Source organism: Oncorhynchus nerka, linkage group LG12 (genome assembly GCF_034236695.1).
Source record: "Oncorhynchus nerka isolate Pitt River linkage group LG12, Oner_Uvic_2.0, whole genome shotgun sequence".
In the NCBI taxonomy this organism is placed as follows: domain Eukaryota; kingdom Metazoa; phylum Chordata; class Actinopteri; order Salmoniformes; family Salmonidae; genus Oncorhynchus; species Oncorhynchus nerka.
Window position 1 is genome coordinate 12,372,609 of NC_088407.1, and position 12,997 is coordinate 12,385,605.

The 12,997-nt window shown below is 46.8% G+C and overlaps 1 protein-coding gene across 1 annotated transcript in view; it reads right to left on the reverse strand.

The window, feature by feature from the left end:
- mark2b (MAP/microtubule affinity-regulating kinase 2b) overlaps positions 1 to 12,997 on the reverse strand; it is a 105,901-nt gene that overhangs the window by 76,148 nt on the left and 16,756 nt on the right. Inside the window, exon 2 of the mRNA XM_065025240.1 lies at positions 17 to 181. Within this exon, the coding sequence (XP_064881312.1) occupies positions 17 to 181 (165 nt within the window). The remainder of the gene's footprint in view (positions 1 to 16; positions 182 to 12,997) is intronic.

Consider the following 12,997-nt stretch of genomic DNA (forward strand, 5'->3'; position numbering starts at 1 on the left):
TGTGTGTGTCTGTTACCTCTTTCCCGGTGAGGACATGGCGTGCCAGTTTGACTTTTGCGAAGTTTCCCTTGCCAATGGTCTTCAGCAACCGATAGTTACCGATGTGAGGGGTCTCTTCCGCCGTCGTGGCAACCGAGTTCCGACATCGCGGCATGCTGGGACGGCCCCCCGCCTTGGTGTCCTGGTAGAAGAGAGGGAGGGAGAGGAGGGGAGAGAGTTGTTTAAGTACAGGGATCATCAACTAGATTAAGCCAATTATTTCATGAGCGGAACCTACTTACAAATAATTGGTAGACTGCAAATTGACCGCAAGAAACCCAAACAGATATTTGAATGAAGCATTCTATTATCTCAAACCTTGCTAACATATGTACATGATCACAAACACTGACTTTACAAAATGGGCCAGGATGCTGGACCATGTTGACTCCAATGCTTCCCACAGTTGTATCAAGCTGTCTGGATGTCCTTTGGGTGGTGGACCTTTCTTGATACACACAGGAAACTGTTGGGTGTGAAAAACCCAGCAGCGTTGCAGTTCCTTTCAGAAACCGGTGCGTCTGGCACCTACTGCCATACCCCCATTCAAAGGCACTTAAATCTTTAGTCTTGTCCATTCACCATCTGAATGGCACACAGACACAATCGTCTCATGGCTTAAAAATCCTTCTTCAACCCGTCTCCTCCCCTTCATCTATACTGATCGAAGTGGATTTAGCAAAAGACACCAATAAGGGTTCATAGCTTTCACCTGGTCAGTCTATGTCATGGGAAGAGCAGGTGTTCATCATGTTTTGTACACTCAGCGTCGATCTCTCTATTTTACGTGGGAACGTACAGAACAGAATTCTTTGGAACAGATTTGCTAAATAAAAATCAGTTGGACCTGATTAGCTGATGTTTTTAACATTTATTTTTTGGTCTGAAAAGTCGGGCAGTCAAATAAAAATCCCCCAGCAGCCAGTTGAAGAACCTCCAGGAGGTCATATGACTGAGTGTAGTCTGGCCCAGTAGGTCATATGGTTGAGTGTAGTCTGGCCCAGTAGGTCATATGGTTGAGTGTAGTCTGGCCCAGTAGGTCATATGGTTGAGTGTAGTCTGGCCCAGTAGGTCATATGACTGAGTGTAGTCTGGCCCAGTAGGTCATATGGTTGAGTGTAGTCTGGCCCAGTAGGTCATATGGTTGAGTGTAGTCTGGCCCAGTAGGTCATATGGTTGAGTGTAGTCTGGCCCAGGAGGTCATATGGTTGAGTGTAGTCTGGCCCAGTAGGTCATATGACTGAGTGTAGTCTGGCCCAGGAGGTCATATGGTTGAGTGTAGTCTGGCCCAGTAGGTCATATGGTTGAGTGTAGTCTGGCCCAGTAGGTCATATGGTTGAGTGTAGTCTGGCCCAGTAGGTCATATGGTTGAGTGTAGTCTGGCCCAGGAGGTCATATGGTTGAGTGTAGTCTGGCCCAGGAGGTCATATGACTGAGTGTAGTCTGGCCCAGTAGGTCATATGACTGAGTGTAGTCTGGCCCAGTAGGTCATATGGTTGAGTGTAGTCTGGCCCAGTAGGTCATATGACTGAGTGTAGTCTGGCCCAGTAGGTCATATGACTGAGTGTAGTCTGGCCCAGGAGGTCATATGACTGAGTGTAGTCTGGCCCAGTAGGTCATATGACTGAGTGTAGTCTGGCCCAGTAGGTCATATGACTGAGTGTAGTCTGGCCCAGGAGGTCATATGACTGAGTGTAGTCTGGCCCAGTAGGTCATATGACTGAGTGTAGTCTGGCCCAGTAGGTCATATGGTTTAGTGTAGTCTGGCCCAGTAGGTCATATGGTTGAGTGTAGTCTGGCCCAGTAGGTCATATGGTTGAGTGTAGTCTGGCCCAGTAGGTCATATGACTGAGTGTAGTCTGGCCCAGTAGGTCATATGGTTGAGTGTAGTCTGGCCCAGTAGGTCATATGGTTGAGTGTAGTCTGGCCCAGTAGGTCATATGGTTGAGTGTAGTCTGGCCCAGTAGGTCATATGGTTGAGTGTAGTCTGGCCCAGTAGGTCATATGGTTGAGTGTAGTCTGGCCCAGGAGTGTGAAGGTGAACCGAATGGCTCCTGTCTCTGCCTGGCCGGTTCCCCTCTTTCCACTGGGATTCTCTGCCTCTAACCCTATTACAGGGGCTGAGTCACTGGCTTACTGGTGCTCTTCCATGCCGTCCCTGGGAGGGGTGCGTCACTTGAGTGGGTTGAGTCACTGACTTGGTCTTCCTGTCTGGGTTGGCGCAACCCCTTGGGTTGTGCCGTGGCGGAGATCTTTGTGGGCTATACTCGGCCTTGTCTCAGGATGGTAAGTTGTGGTTGAAGATATCCCTCTAGTGGTGTGGGGGCTGTGCTTTGGCAAAGTGGGTGGAGTTATATCCTGCCTGTTTGGCCCTGTCCTGGGGTATCACCGGATGGGGACACAGTGTCTCCTGACCCCTCCTGTCTCAGCCTCCAGTATTTATGCTGCAGTAGTTTATGTGTCGGGGGGCTAGGGTCAGTCTGTTATATCTGGAGTATTTCTCCTGTCTTATCCGGTGTCCTGTGTGAATTTAAGTATGCTCTCTCTAACTCTCTCTTTTTCTTTGTTGCTCTCTCGGGGGGGACCTGAGCCCTAGGACCATGCCTCAGGACTACCTGACATGATGACTCCTTGCTGTCCCCAGTCCACCTGGCCGTGCTGCTGCTCCAGTTTCAACTGTTCTGCCTGCGGAGCATACAAATATCTAAGTATCTGACTGAGCGGTGGTAGGCAGAAGCAGGCGCGTAAACATTCATTCAAACAGCACTTTTGTGCGTTTTGCCAGCAGCTCTTCGTTGTGCGTCAAGCATTGCGCTGTTTATGACTTCAAACCTATCAACTCCCGAGATTAGGCTGGTGTGACCGAAGTGAAATGGCTGGCTAGGTAGCGCGCACTAAAAGCATTTCAAACGTCACTCGCTCTGAGACTTGGAGTAGTTGTTCCCCTTGCTCTGCATGGGTAACGCTGCTTCGATGGTGGCTGTTGCCGTTGTGTTGCTGGTTCGAGCCCAGGGAGGAGCGAGGAGAGGGACGGAAGCTATACTGTTACACTGGAAATACTAAAGTGCCTATAAGAACATCCAATAGTCAAAGGTATATGAAATACAAATGGCATAGAGAGAAATAGTCCTATAATAACTACAACCTAAAACTTCTTACCTGGGAATATTGAAGACTCATGTTAAAAGGAACCACCAGCTTTCATATGTTCTCATGTTCTGAGCTAGGAACTTAAACATTAGCTTTCTTACATGGCACATCTTGCACTTTTACTTTCTTCTCCAACACTTTGTTTTTGCATTATTTAAACCAAATTGAACATGTGTCATTGTTTATTTCAGGCTAAATTGATTTTATTGATGTATTATATTAAGTCAAAATAAGTGTTCATCCAGTATTGTTGTAATTGTCATTATTACAAATACATTTTAATAATCGTCCGATTAAATCGGTATCGGCTTTATTTGTCCTCCAACAATCGGTATCGGCGTTGAAAAATAAATCGCTCGACCTCTAATCCCTACCCCGGTCAACAGCTCTGCACCCCCCACAGCCACAAGCCTCCCCCATTTCTCCTTCACCCAAATCCAGATAACTGATTTCTGAAAGAGCTGCAAAATGTGGACCCCTACAAATCAGCTGGGCTAGACAATCTGGACCCTCTCTTTCTAAAATGATCCGCCGCAATTGTTGCAACCCCTATTACTAGCCTGTTCAACCTCTCTTTTCGTATCGCTTGAGATCCCCAAAGATTGAAAAGCTGCCGCGGTCATCCCCCTCTTCAAAGGAGAGACACTCTAGACCCAAACTGTATCAGACCATGTGTATTCCAAATGTATTCCAAATGTGTATTCCAAATGGCATCCTATTCACTTTATAGTGCACTAGTTTTGGTCAAAAGTAGTGCACTATGTAGGGAATAGGGTACCATTAGGTACAGAGCCGGAACACTTTGACTCTAAACCACTAAACACTCTGTAAACACTCTGTACTGGTCTGGTTCAATGTTAGGACAACACTGTACTGGTCTGGACCTATATCTATCCTACCCTGTATCTCCAAACTGTTACAGACCTAAATATATCCTACCCTGCGTTTCTAAAGTCTTCAGAAGCCAAGTTAACAAACAGATCACAGACCATTTCGAATCCCACCGTACCTTCTCCGCTATGCAATCTTCTCCGCTATGCAGACTCAACAGCCTTGGTTTCTCAAATTGCCTCGCCTGGTTCACCAACTACTTCTCAGACAGAGGTCAGTGTGTCAAATCGGAGGGCCTGTTGTCCAGACCTCTGGCAGTCTCTATGGGGGTGCCACAGGGTTCAATTCTCAGGCCGACTCTTTTCTCTGTATACATCAATGATGTCGCTCTTGCTGCTGGTGATTCTCTGATCCACCTCTACGCAGACGACACCACACACTACTTCTGGCCCTTCTTTGGACACTGTGTTAACAAACCTCCAGATGAGCTTCAATACCATACAACTCTCCTTCCGTGGCCCCCAAATGCATCCTTCACTCATGCTGCTAAACATACCCTTGTAAAACTGACTATCCTACCAATCCTTGACTTCGGCGATGTCATTTACAAAATAGCCTCCAACACTACTCTGCAAACCGGATGTAGTCTATCACAGTGCCATCCGTTTTTATCACCAAAGTCCCATATACCACCCACCACTGAGACCTGTATGCTCTCGTTGGCTGGTCCTCGCTTCATATTTGTCGCCAAACCCACTGGCTCCAGGTCATCTATAAGTCTTTGCCAGGTAAAGCCCCACCTTATCTCAGCTCACTGGTCACCATAACAACACCCACTAGTAGCACGCTCTCCAGCAGGTATATTTCACTGGTCATCCCCAAAGCCAACTCCTCCTTTGACCGCCTTTCCTTCCAGTTCTCTGCTGCCAATGACTGGAACAATTTTTTTTTTTAAATCACTGAAGCTGGAGACTCACATCTCCCTCACTAACTTTAAGCATCAGCTGTCAGAGCAGCTTACAGATCATTGCACCTGTACATAGCCAATCTGTAAATAGTCCATCCAACTACCTCATCCCCATATTGCTATTTATTTCTTTGCACCCCAGTATCTCTACTTGCACATTAATCTTCTGCACATCTATCACTCCAGTGTTAAATTGCTATATTGTAATTACTTCACCACTATGGCCTATTTATTTATTGCCTTTACCTCCCTAATTTTACTACATTTGCACACACTGTATATAGACATTATTGTGTTATTGACTGTACGTTTATTTATCCCATGTGTAACTCTGTGTTGTTTGTGTCGCACTGCTTTGCTTTATCTTGGCCAGGTCACCGTTGTAAATGAGAACTTGTTCTCAACTGGCCTACCTGGTTAAATAAAGGTGAATTGTTTTTAATTTAAAAATCACACACACACACACGACAACTGTGGGCATCTGAACAAGAGAGAGAGAACGAGAAAGAGAGAGGTCCCTCTACAGCTGTAGCAGCAATCAGACCAATCTGGCTAACCTTTTAGACAGCAGCCTCTGAACTCAATCCCAGTTCAGATGAACAAACCAATCTGGCTAATCCAGCTTTTAGGAGGACAGCCTCTGGTGTATCACACAAACTCCTGTATTTCTGACATCATTATCCCTAGGACATGTTATTGAGGTCCTGCTGGGGTGTGTGTTCTTTGGGGTGTGCTTGACGTCAACACACGCACACAGGAAGACACACACACACACTACCTCTCCTACCTTATTTGCTAACGAGGCTCACATTCTGTTCAGAACCTCTCTCTGCCGCCTCTACAATTATGTGTGTGTATGTCAAAGAGCTGTGTGTGTGCATGTCAGAGAGCTGTGTGTGTGTGTGTGCGTGTGCTGACTGTCCTCGTGGCGCATGTCAACATTTGCTAGACTGGTGAGAGGAAGTTACAGCATTATCCCCATAACACTGATAAGAGCTGTGTGTTTGTGTGTGCGCATCCGTGTGTGTTTGAGAGAGCGGTGTGTGTGTGTATTTTATAGTGTGACTCTTGCAATATCCTCTCTAGACCCCCCCCCATCTCTCCCCCCACTCTCAATCTCTCCCCCACCCAGCTCTCTCCCCCTTTCATCTCAGCTCCCCCACTCCATCTCTCTCTCCCCACTCTCCATCCCTCTCCCCCTCCCCATCTCTCTCCCCCTCTCCATCTCTCCCCCTCTCTCCATCTCTCTCTCCCCTCTCCATCTCTCCCCCTCTCTCCATCTCTCTCCCCTTCTCCATCTCGCTCTCCCCCTTCTCCATCTCGCTCTCCCCTTCTCCATCTCGCTCTCCCCCTTCTCCATCTCGCTCTCCCCCTCTCCATCTCTCTCTCCCTCTCCATCTCTCCCCCACTCCATCTCTCTCTCTCCATCTCTCCCCCACTCCATCTCTCTCTCCATCTTTCCCCCTCTCCATCTCTCTCTCCCCCTTCTCCATCTCTCTTCCCCCTCCTCCATCTCTCTTCCCCCTCCTCCATCTCTCTTCCCCCTCCTCCATCTCTCTTCCCCCTCCTCCATCTCTCTTCCCCCCCTCTCCATCTCTCTCTCCCCCTCTCCATCTCTCTTCCCCCTCTCCATCTCTCTCTCCCCCTCTCCATCTCTCTTCCCCCTCTCCATCTCTCTCTCCCCCTCTCCATCTCTCTCTCCCCCTTCTCCATCTCTCTCTCCCCCTCTCCATCTCTCTCTCCCCCTCTCCATCTCTCTCTCCCCCTCTCCATCTCTCTCTTCCCCCTCTCCATCTCTCTCTCTCTCCCCTCTCCATCTCTCTTCCCCCTCTCCATCTCTCTTCCCCCTCTCCATCTCTCTCTCCCCCTCTCCATCTCTCTCCCCCTCTCCATCTCTCTCTCCATCTCTCTTCCCCCTCTCCATCTCTCTTCCCCCTCTCCATCTCTCTCTCCCCCCTCTCCATCTCTCTCCCCCTCTCCATCTCCTCTCCATCTCCATCTCTCTCCCCCTCTCCATCTCCCCCTCTCCATCTCTCCCCCTCTCCATCTCTCTCTCCCCCCTCTCCATCTCTCTCTCCCCCTCTCCATCTCTCTCCCCCTCTCCATCTCTCTCTCCATCTCTCTCTCCCCCCTCTCCATCTCCTCTCCCCCCTCTCCATCTCTCTCTCCCCCTCTCCATCTCCCTCCCCCTCTCCATCTCTCTCCCCCTCTCCATCTCTCTCTCCCCCTCTCCATCTCTCCCCCCCTCTCCTCTCTCTCTCCCCCTCTCCATCTCTCTTCCCCCTCTCCATCTCTCTCTCCCCCTCTCCATCTCTCTCCCCTCTCCATCTCCCTCTCCCCCTCTCCATCTCCTCTCTCTTCCCCCTCTCCATCTCTCTCCCCCCTCTCCATCTCTCTCCCCCTCTCCATCTCTCTCCCCCTCTCCATCTCCTCCCCCTCTCCATCTCTCTCTCCCCCTCTCCATCTCTCTCCCCCTTCTCCATCTCTCTCCCCCTCTCCATCTCTCTCTCCCCCTCTCCATCTCTCTGCCCCCTCTCCATCTCTCTCTCCCCCACTCCATCTCTCTCTGCCCCCTCTCCATCTCTCTCTACCCCCTGCCCCCTCTCCAGCCCCCCCTCCATTTCTCTCTCCCCCCCCCTGTCTCTCCCCCCATCTCTCTCCCGCCCCCCTCTCTCTCTTCTTCTCATCCCCTCTGTACTATTGTGCAGGATTTTCTCCGCTCTCATTCCTTAACAGCTGCACGCCAGCCACACACACACACACACACACACACACACACACAAACAAACTCACCTGTTATAATTATAGATGTGCAGACAATTGATGTCATTGGTTTGTTCTCACATTACTTTCAGCTAGCTAGCACTGACTCATAACGCTAGTTACAGAACCAAGACACACACACTGACTCAAAACGCTAGTTACAGAACCAAGACACACACACTGACTCATAACGCTAGTTACAGAACCAAGACACACACACACACTGACTCAAAACGCTAGTTACAGAACCAAGACACACACACACACACTGACTCAAAACGCTAGTTACAGAACCAAGACACACACACATTGACTCAAAACGCTAGTTACAGAACCAAGACACGCACACTGACTCATAACGCTAGTTACAGAACCAAGACACACACACTGACTCATAACGCGAGTTACAGAACCAAGACACACACACTGACTCATAACGCTAGTTACAGAACCAAGACACACACACTGACTCATAACGCTAGTTACAGAACCAAGACACACACACTGACTCATAACGCGAGTTACAGAACCAAGACACACACACTGACTCATAACGCTAGTTACAGAACCAAGACACGCACACTGACTCATAATGCTAGTTACAGAACCAAGACACACACACTGACTCATAACGCTAGTTACAGAACCAAGACACACACACTGACTCATAACGCTAGTTACAGAACCAAGACACGCACACTGACTCATAACGCTAGTTACAGAACCAAGACACACACACTGACTCATAACGCTAGTTACAGAACCAAGACACACACACTGACTCATAACGCGAGTTACAGAACCAAGACACACACGCACACTGACTCAAAACGCTAGTTACAGAACCAAGACACACACTGACTCATAACGCGAGTTACAGAACCAAGAAATGTTTATCCCAGTGTGTGGGAACGGTTTGACTCAACCCTCATTACTACTGTCCTTTCCTAGGGAACAGAGGAACACGCATACACTCAGTGAACAGCCACACACACACACGCACACACGTTAGAAGAAGAGAGTATTTGAAGACCTAAAGACACAGACAGACACCTACATAAGTCCATAGTAATGATAAGTCCAATGGGGGGAGATCTCACACACATACACCCTCCTGTGTCCTGGTCGTGATGGATGTGTTGCCATGGTGATTTGTTGCTGGCTGTAGCTGCCCTCACACCATTTCCCCTTCTCCTCCCTCTTGTGTCCTCTGTCATCCCTTCTCTTCCACCTCGATCTTTGTATTCAATGATGGGAGATGGATGCAAGATATTCTGTCATGCGCACGCACACACACACACGCGCACACACACTCCGTATTTATATTACTTAGACGCTGTTGCACACAGAGAAAGTCAGCCATGAGTAGGGTGAACTAAAAATAAAATGTCCACCTACACACACTCATACGCTCTCGCTCACGGACAGGGATGTGTGTGTGTTATACGAACTCCCTAGAGTAAAGGGTTTGTGTTGGTACTTGTCAAGGGAGAATGCATTTGCGTTGAAATGTGTGAAACTATGAGCTCGTTAACAACAGGGGGGGTTATTTAAATAAAGAATCACCTTATAGCATGAACAGCGCCATCTAGTGGTCAGAACCTTTATATATATATATTTTTAACTAGGCAAGCCACTTAAGAACAAATTCTTATTTACAATGACGGCCTACCTAGTGGTCAGAACCTGATCATATCAGGATGCAGGATGGGACTTAAACCCAACAAATTCAATGACAAATCTCTCTGAACAGGGTGAAAACACCATCACCAAATTCACTGAGAATACATTACATAGGAAGAAACAATACTCCAAGCGATTAGCTCCATATTACATGTCAAACATAGAGAACGGACACTATACACACTTGTTTGGTTGGGGTGTTGCAGAGGTCCGTGGGGGGCTTTTGACCACTTTTTGGGATTCCTCATGTCGTACTCATTGTTAGAAATAGTTTTCGTCCAAATCAGCTGTTAAGTATTATAATTATTGAATGTTATATGATTTTTTTATTTTTTATTCAACAAAATATTTTATCTTATCTGTTTCTAACTACAGAAACATTTCCAGAACCATTTGAAGTGTCATGAAATGACCTGAGAGGGAGATGGGGGTCCTACGAAGCAGAAACAGAGGGAGAAAATATTTTTAAAAACACAGAAATAAACTAGAAACAAGAAAGCAGCCAAGTCCTTTTCCCCCTCTCACACCCCAACCCAACATACACAGGACGCACACACCTACAGGACGCACACACCTACAGGACGCACACACCTACAGGACGCACACACACCTACAGGACGCACACACACCTACAGGACGTACATGCCAGGTGGTGTCTGAGAAAAAAAAAAAAAAAAATGCCCAAAAACTCCAGCCACCCGAGACATGGACTGTTCTCCGTGCTCCCGTCCGGCAGACCGTACCGGCGCATCAAGGCTCAGATGACCCCTGACCATAAGACTATCCACACGGACTCTATGCTCATCCACAGGTCTCTTCCCACTCAGAGACACACAGACACACACCTACACTGCTGCTAAATTAGATGTATTACCACTACACTGCTGTTCATTGATTACCATTAGTATCAATTTATCCTGCAACTGGTCACTATTACTCCTGTTTACATGTATATATTACCACTAGTATAGTCCTGTTAACATGTCCAGTGGGGCAAAAAAGTATTTAGTCAGCCCCCAATTGTGCAAGTTCTCCCACTTAAAAAGATGAGAGAGGCCTGTAATTTTCATCATAGGTACACTTCAACTATGACAGACAAAATTAGAAGAAAAAAATCCAGAAAATATCATTGTAGGATTTTTAATGCATTTATTTGCAAATTATGGTGGAAAATAAGTATTTGGTCAATAACAAAAGTTTCTCAATACTTTGTTATATACCCTGTTGGCAATTACAGAGGTCAAACATTTTCTGTAAGCTATTACAAGGTTTTCACACACTGTTGCTGGTATTTTGGCCCATTCGTTCATGCAGATCTCCTCTAGAGCAGTGATGTTTTGGGGCTGTTGCTGGGCAACACGGACTTTCAACTCCCTCCAAAGATTTTGTCTCATAACCCGCAGTCCCAGCGGTTACATCCACAATTGATATCTATTTGTATTTATTATGGATCCCCCATTAGCTACTCTTCCTGGGTCCAGCCAAATTAAGGCAGTTAAAAATATATATTTTTAAACATTACAATAGATTCACAATAGATTTAACAACACATCGTGTGCCCTCAGGTCCCTTCTCTACAACACAAAGTCCATGTTATCGTGTGTGTATGCATATGTCTGTGCCTTTGTGTGTGTCTCTCTTCACAGCCACCCTGTTCCATAACGTGCATTTTTCTGTCAATTTTTAAAATCTAATTCTACTGCTTGCATCAGTTACCTGATGTGGAATAGAGTTCCATGTAGTCATGGCTCTATGTAGTACTGTGAGCCTCCCATAGTCTGTTCTGGACTTGGGGACTTTGAAGAGACCTGCATTGTGGGGTATGCATGAGTGTCCGAGCTGTGTGTCAGTAGTTCAAAACAGAGAGCTCGGTGCATTCAACATGTCAATCGATACCTCTCATAAATACAAGTAGTGATGAAGTCAATCTCTCTTCCACTTTGAGCCAGGAGAGATTGACATGCATGTTATTAATATTAGATCTCTGTGTCCATCCAATGGCCAGCTGTGCTGCCCCTGGTTTGAGCCAATTGTAGTCCCTCTGTGGCACCTGACCACACGGCTGAACAGTATTCTAGGTGTAACAAAACCAGGCCCTGTAGGACCTGCCTTGTTGATAAGTGTTAAGAATGCATCGCTTTATTATGGACAGACTTCCCCCCCACCTTAGCTACTGTTGCATCAACATGTTTCGACCATGACAGTCTTCAATATGCGCCTCGTAATTTGATAAGGAGGACGTGAGCAGTGTGTCCCCGACGTGTCCGTCTTCACTTGTAGCTTACTTCGGAGCGGAAAACGCCTGTGAGAAGGACCTGATCACGTGATGGGCATTGGCTAATTAAGAACTGAGATATCTGAGAGAGCCATGTGAGCGAGAGGTGCTTCAGAGCACGGCTATTGACAGCCGGGAGAAGGGAATTATAATTATTATATTCAGCCCGAGGGCACAACGGCCACTGTGGCTGCAAAAGGCAGGGATTTTTGGGATGTCGCCGGGAAATTCGAGGTCTGGTGAGAATATTATCAAGCGCTTGACAAATTGTGAATGAGAGACTGATGAAGTGGTCACAGTCTGCACAAGAAACAAAGCAGAGCTCATGCCTTTAATGATGATCAGTTAAAAGTTGCATGAGAGTCACATCATGCAGCCTTAGAATGTATAAAAATCAAAACATTATAGCCCAAAGTTTGAAGAACTAAAGTTACATAAATAACTCAAATGGAGCATACAGGAACACTTGTTTCTTTGTTAACCGATCAACACAACCGCATGTGCGCGGTTAAGCGGAAATCGTTGCCAGAAATATCTCATTTTATTCAGCTGTTCAATTGTATTCTCCATACTATAAAATGATGTAAAAAACAATGCCATGGAATTCTAAACTAACTAGTTGTAGCCCACAGCCATATAGCATCGCCAGATCAGGACCTAACAGAATATCACACTTGACTCAAGTCATTCAATGTTTAAAATAACACTTCGTGAACTAAAGAAAAGCAAATAGGCCTGGCCTATTTAGTAGGCTAACTAATACATTTGTTTACCCTGATTTTACCAGATAAATTGACTGAGAACACATTCTCATTTACAGCAATGACCCCGGGGAATAGTTACAGGGCAGAGGAAGGAGGATGAATGAGCCAATTGGAAGATGGGGATGATTAGGTGGCCAGATGGTATGAGGGCCAGATTGGGAATTTAGCCAGGACACCGGGGTTAATACCCCCTACTCTTACGATAAGTCCCATGGGATCTTTAGTGACCACAGAGAGTCAAGACACCCTTTTAATGTTCCATCAGAAAGACGGCACCCTACACAGGGCAATGTCCCCGATCACTGCCCTGGGATATTAATTTAGACCAGAGGAAAGAGTGCCTCCTACTGGCCGTCCAACACCACTTCTAGCAGCATCAAGCATTTTCTTGGGCTGTTTTACAACTAATTTCCTGCAATTCTACAAAATGTTCCAAGTCTTGTGTGTTTAAGTGATACGAGGCGTCCAAACCCAACCGAGTCACCCCCCAAAAAAATGTTGTGTTTGTTTTTGTAGTCGGGACTG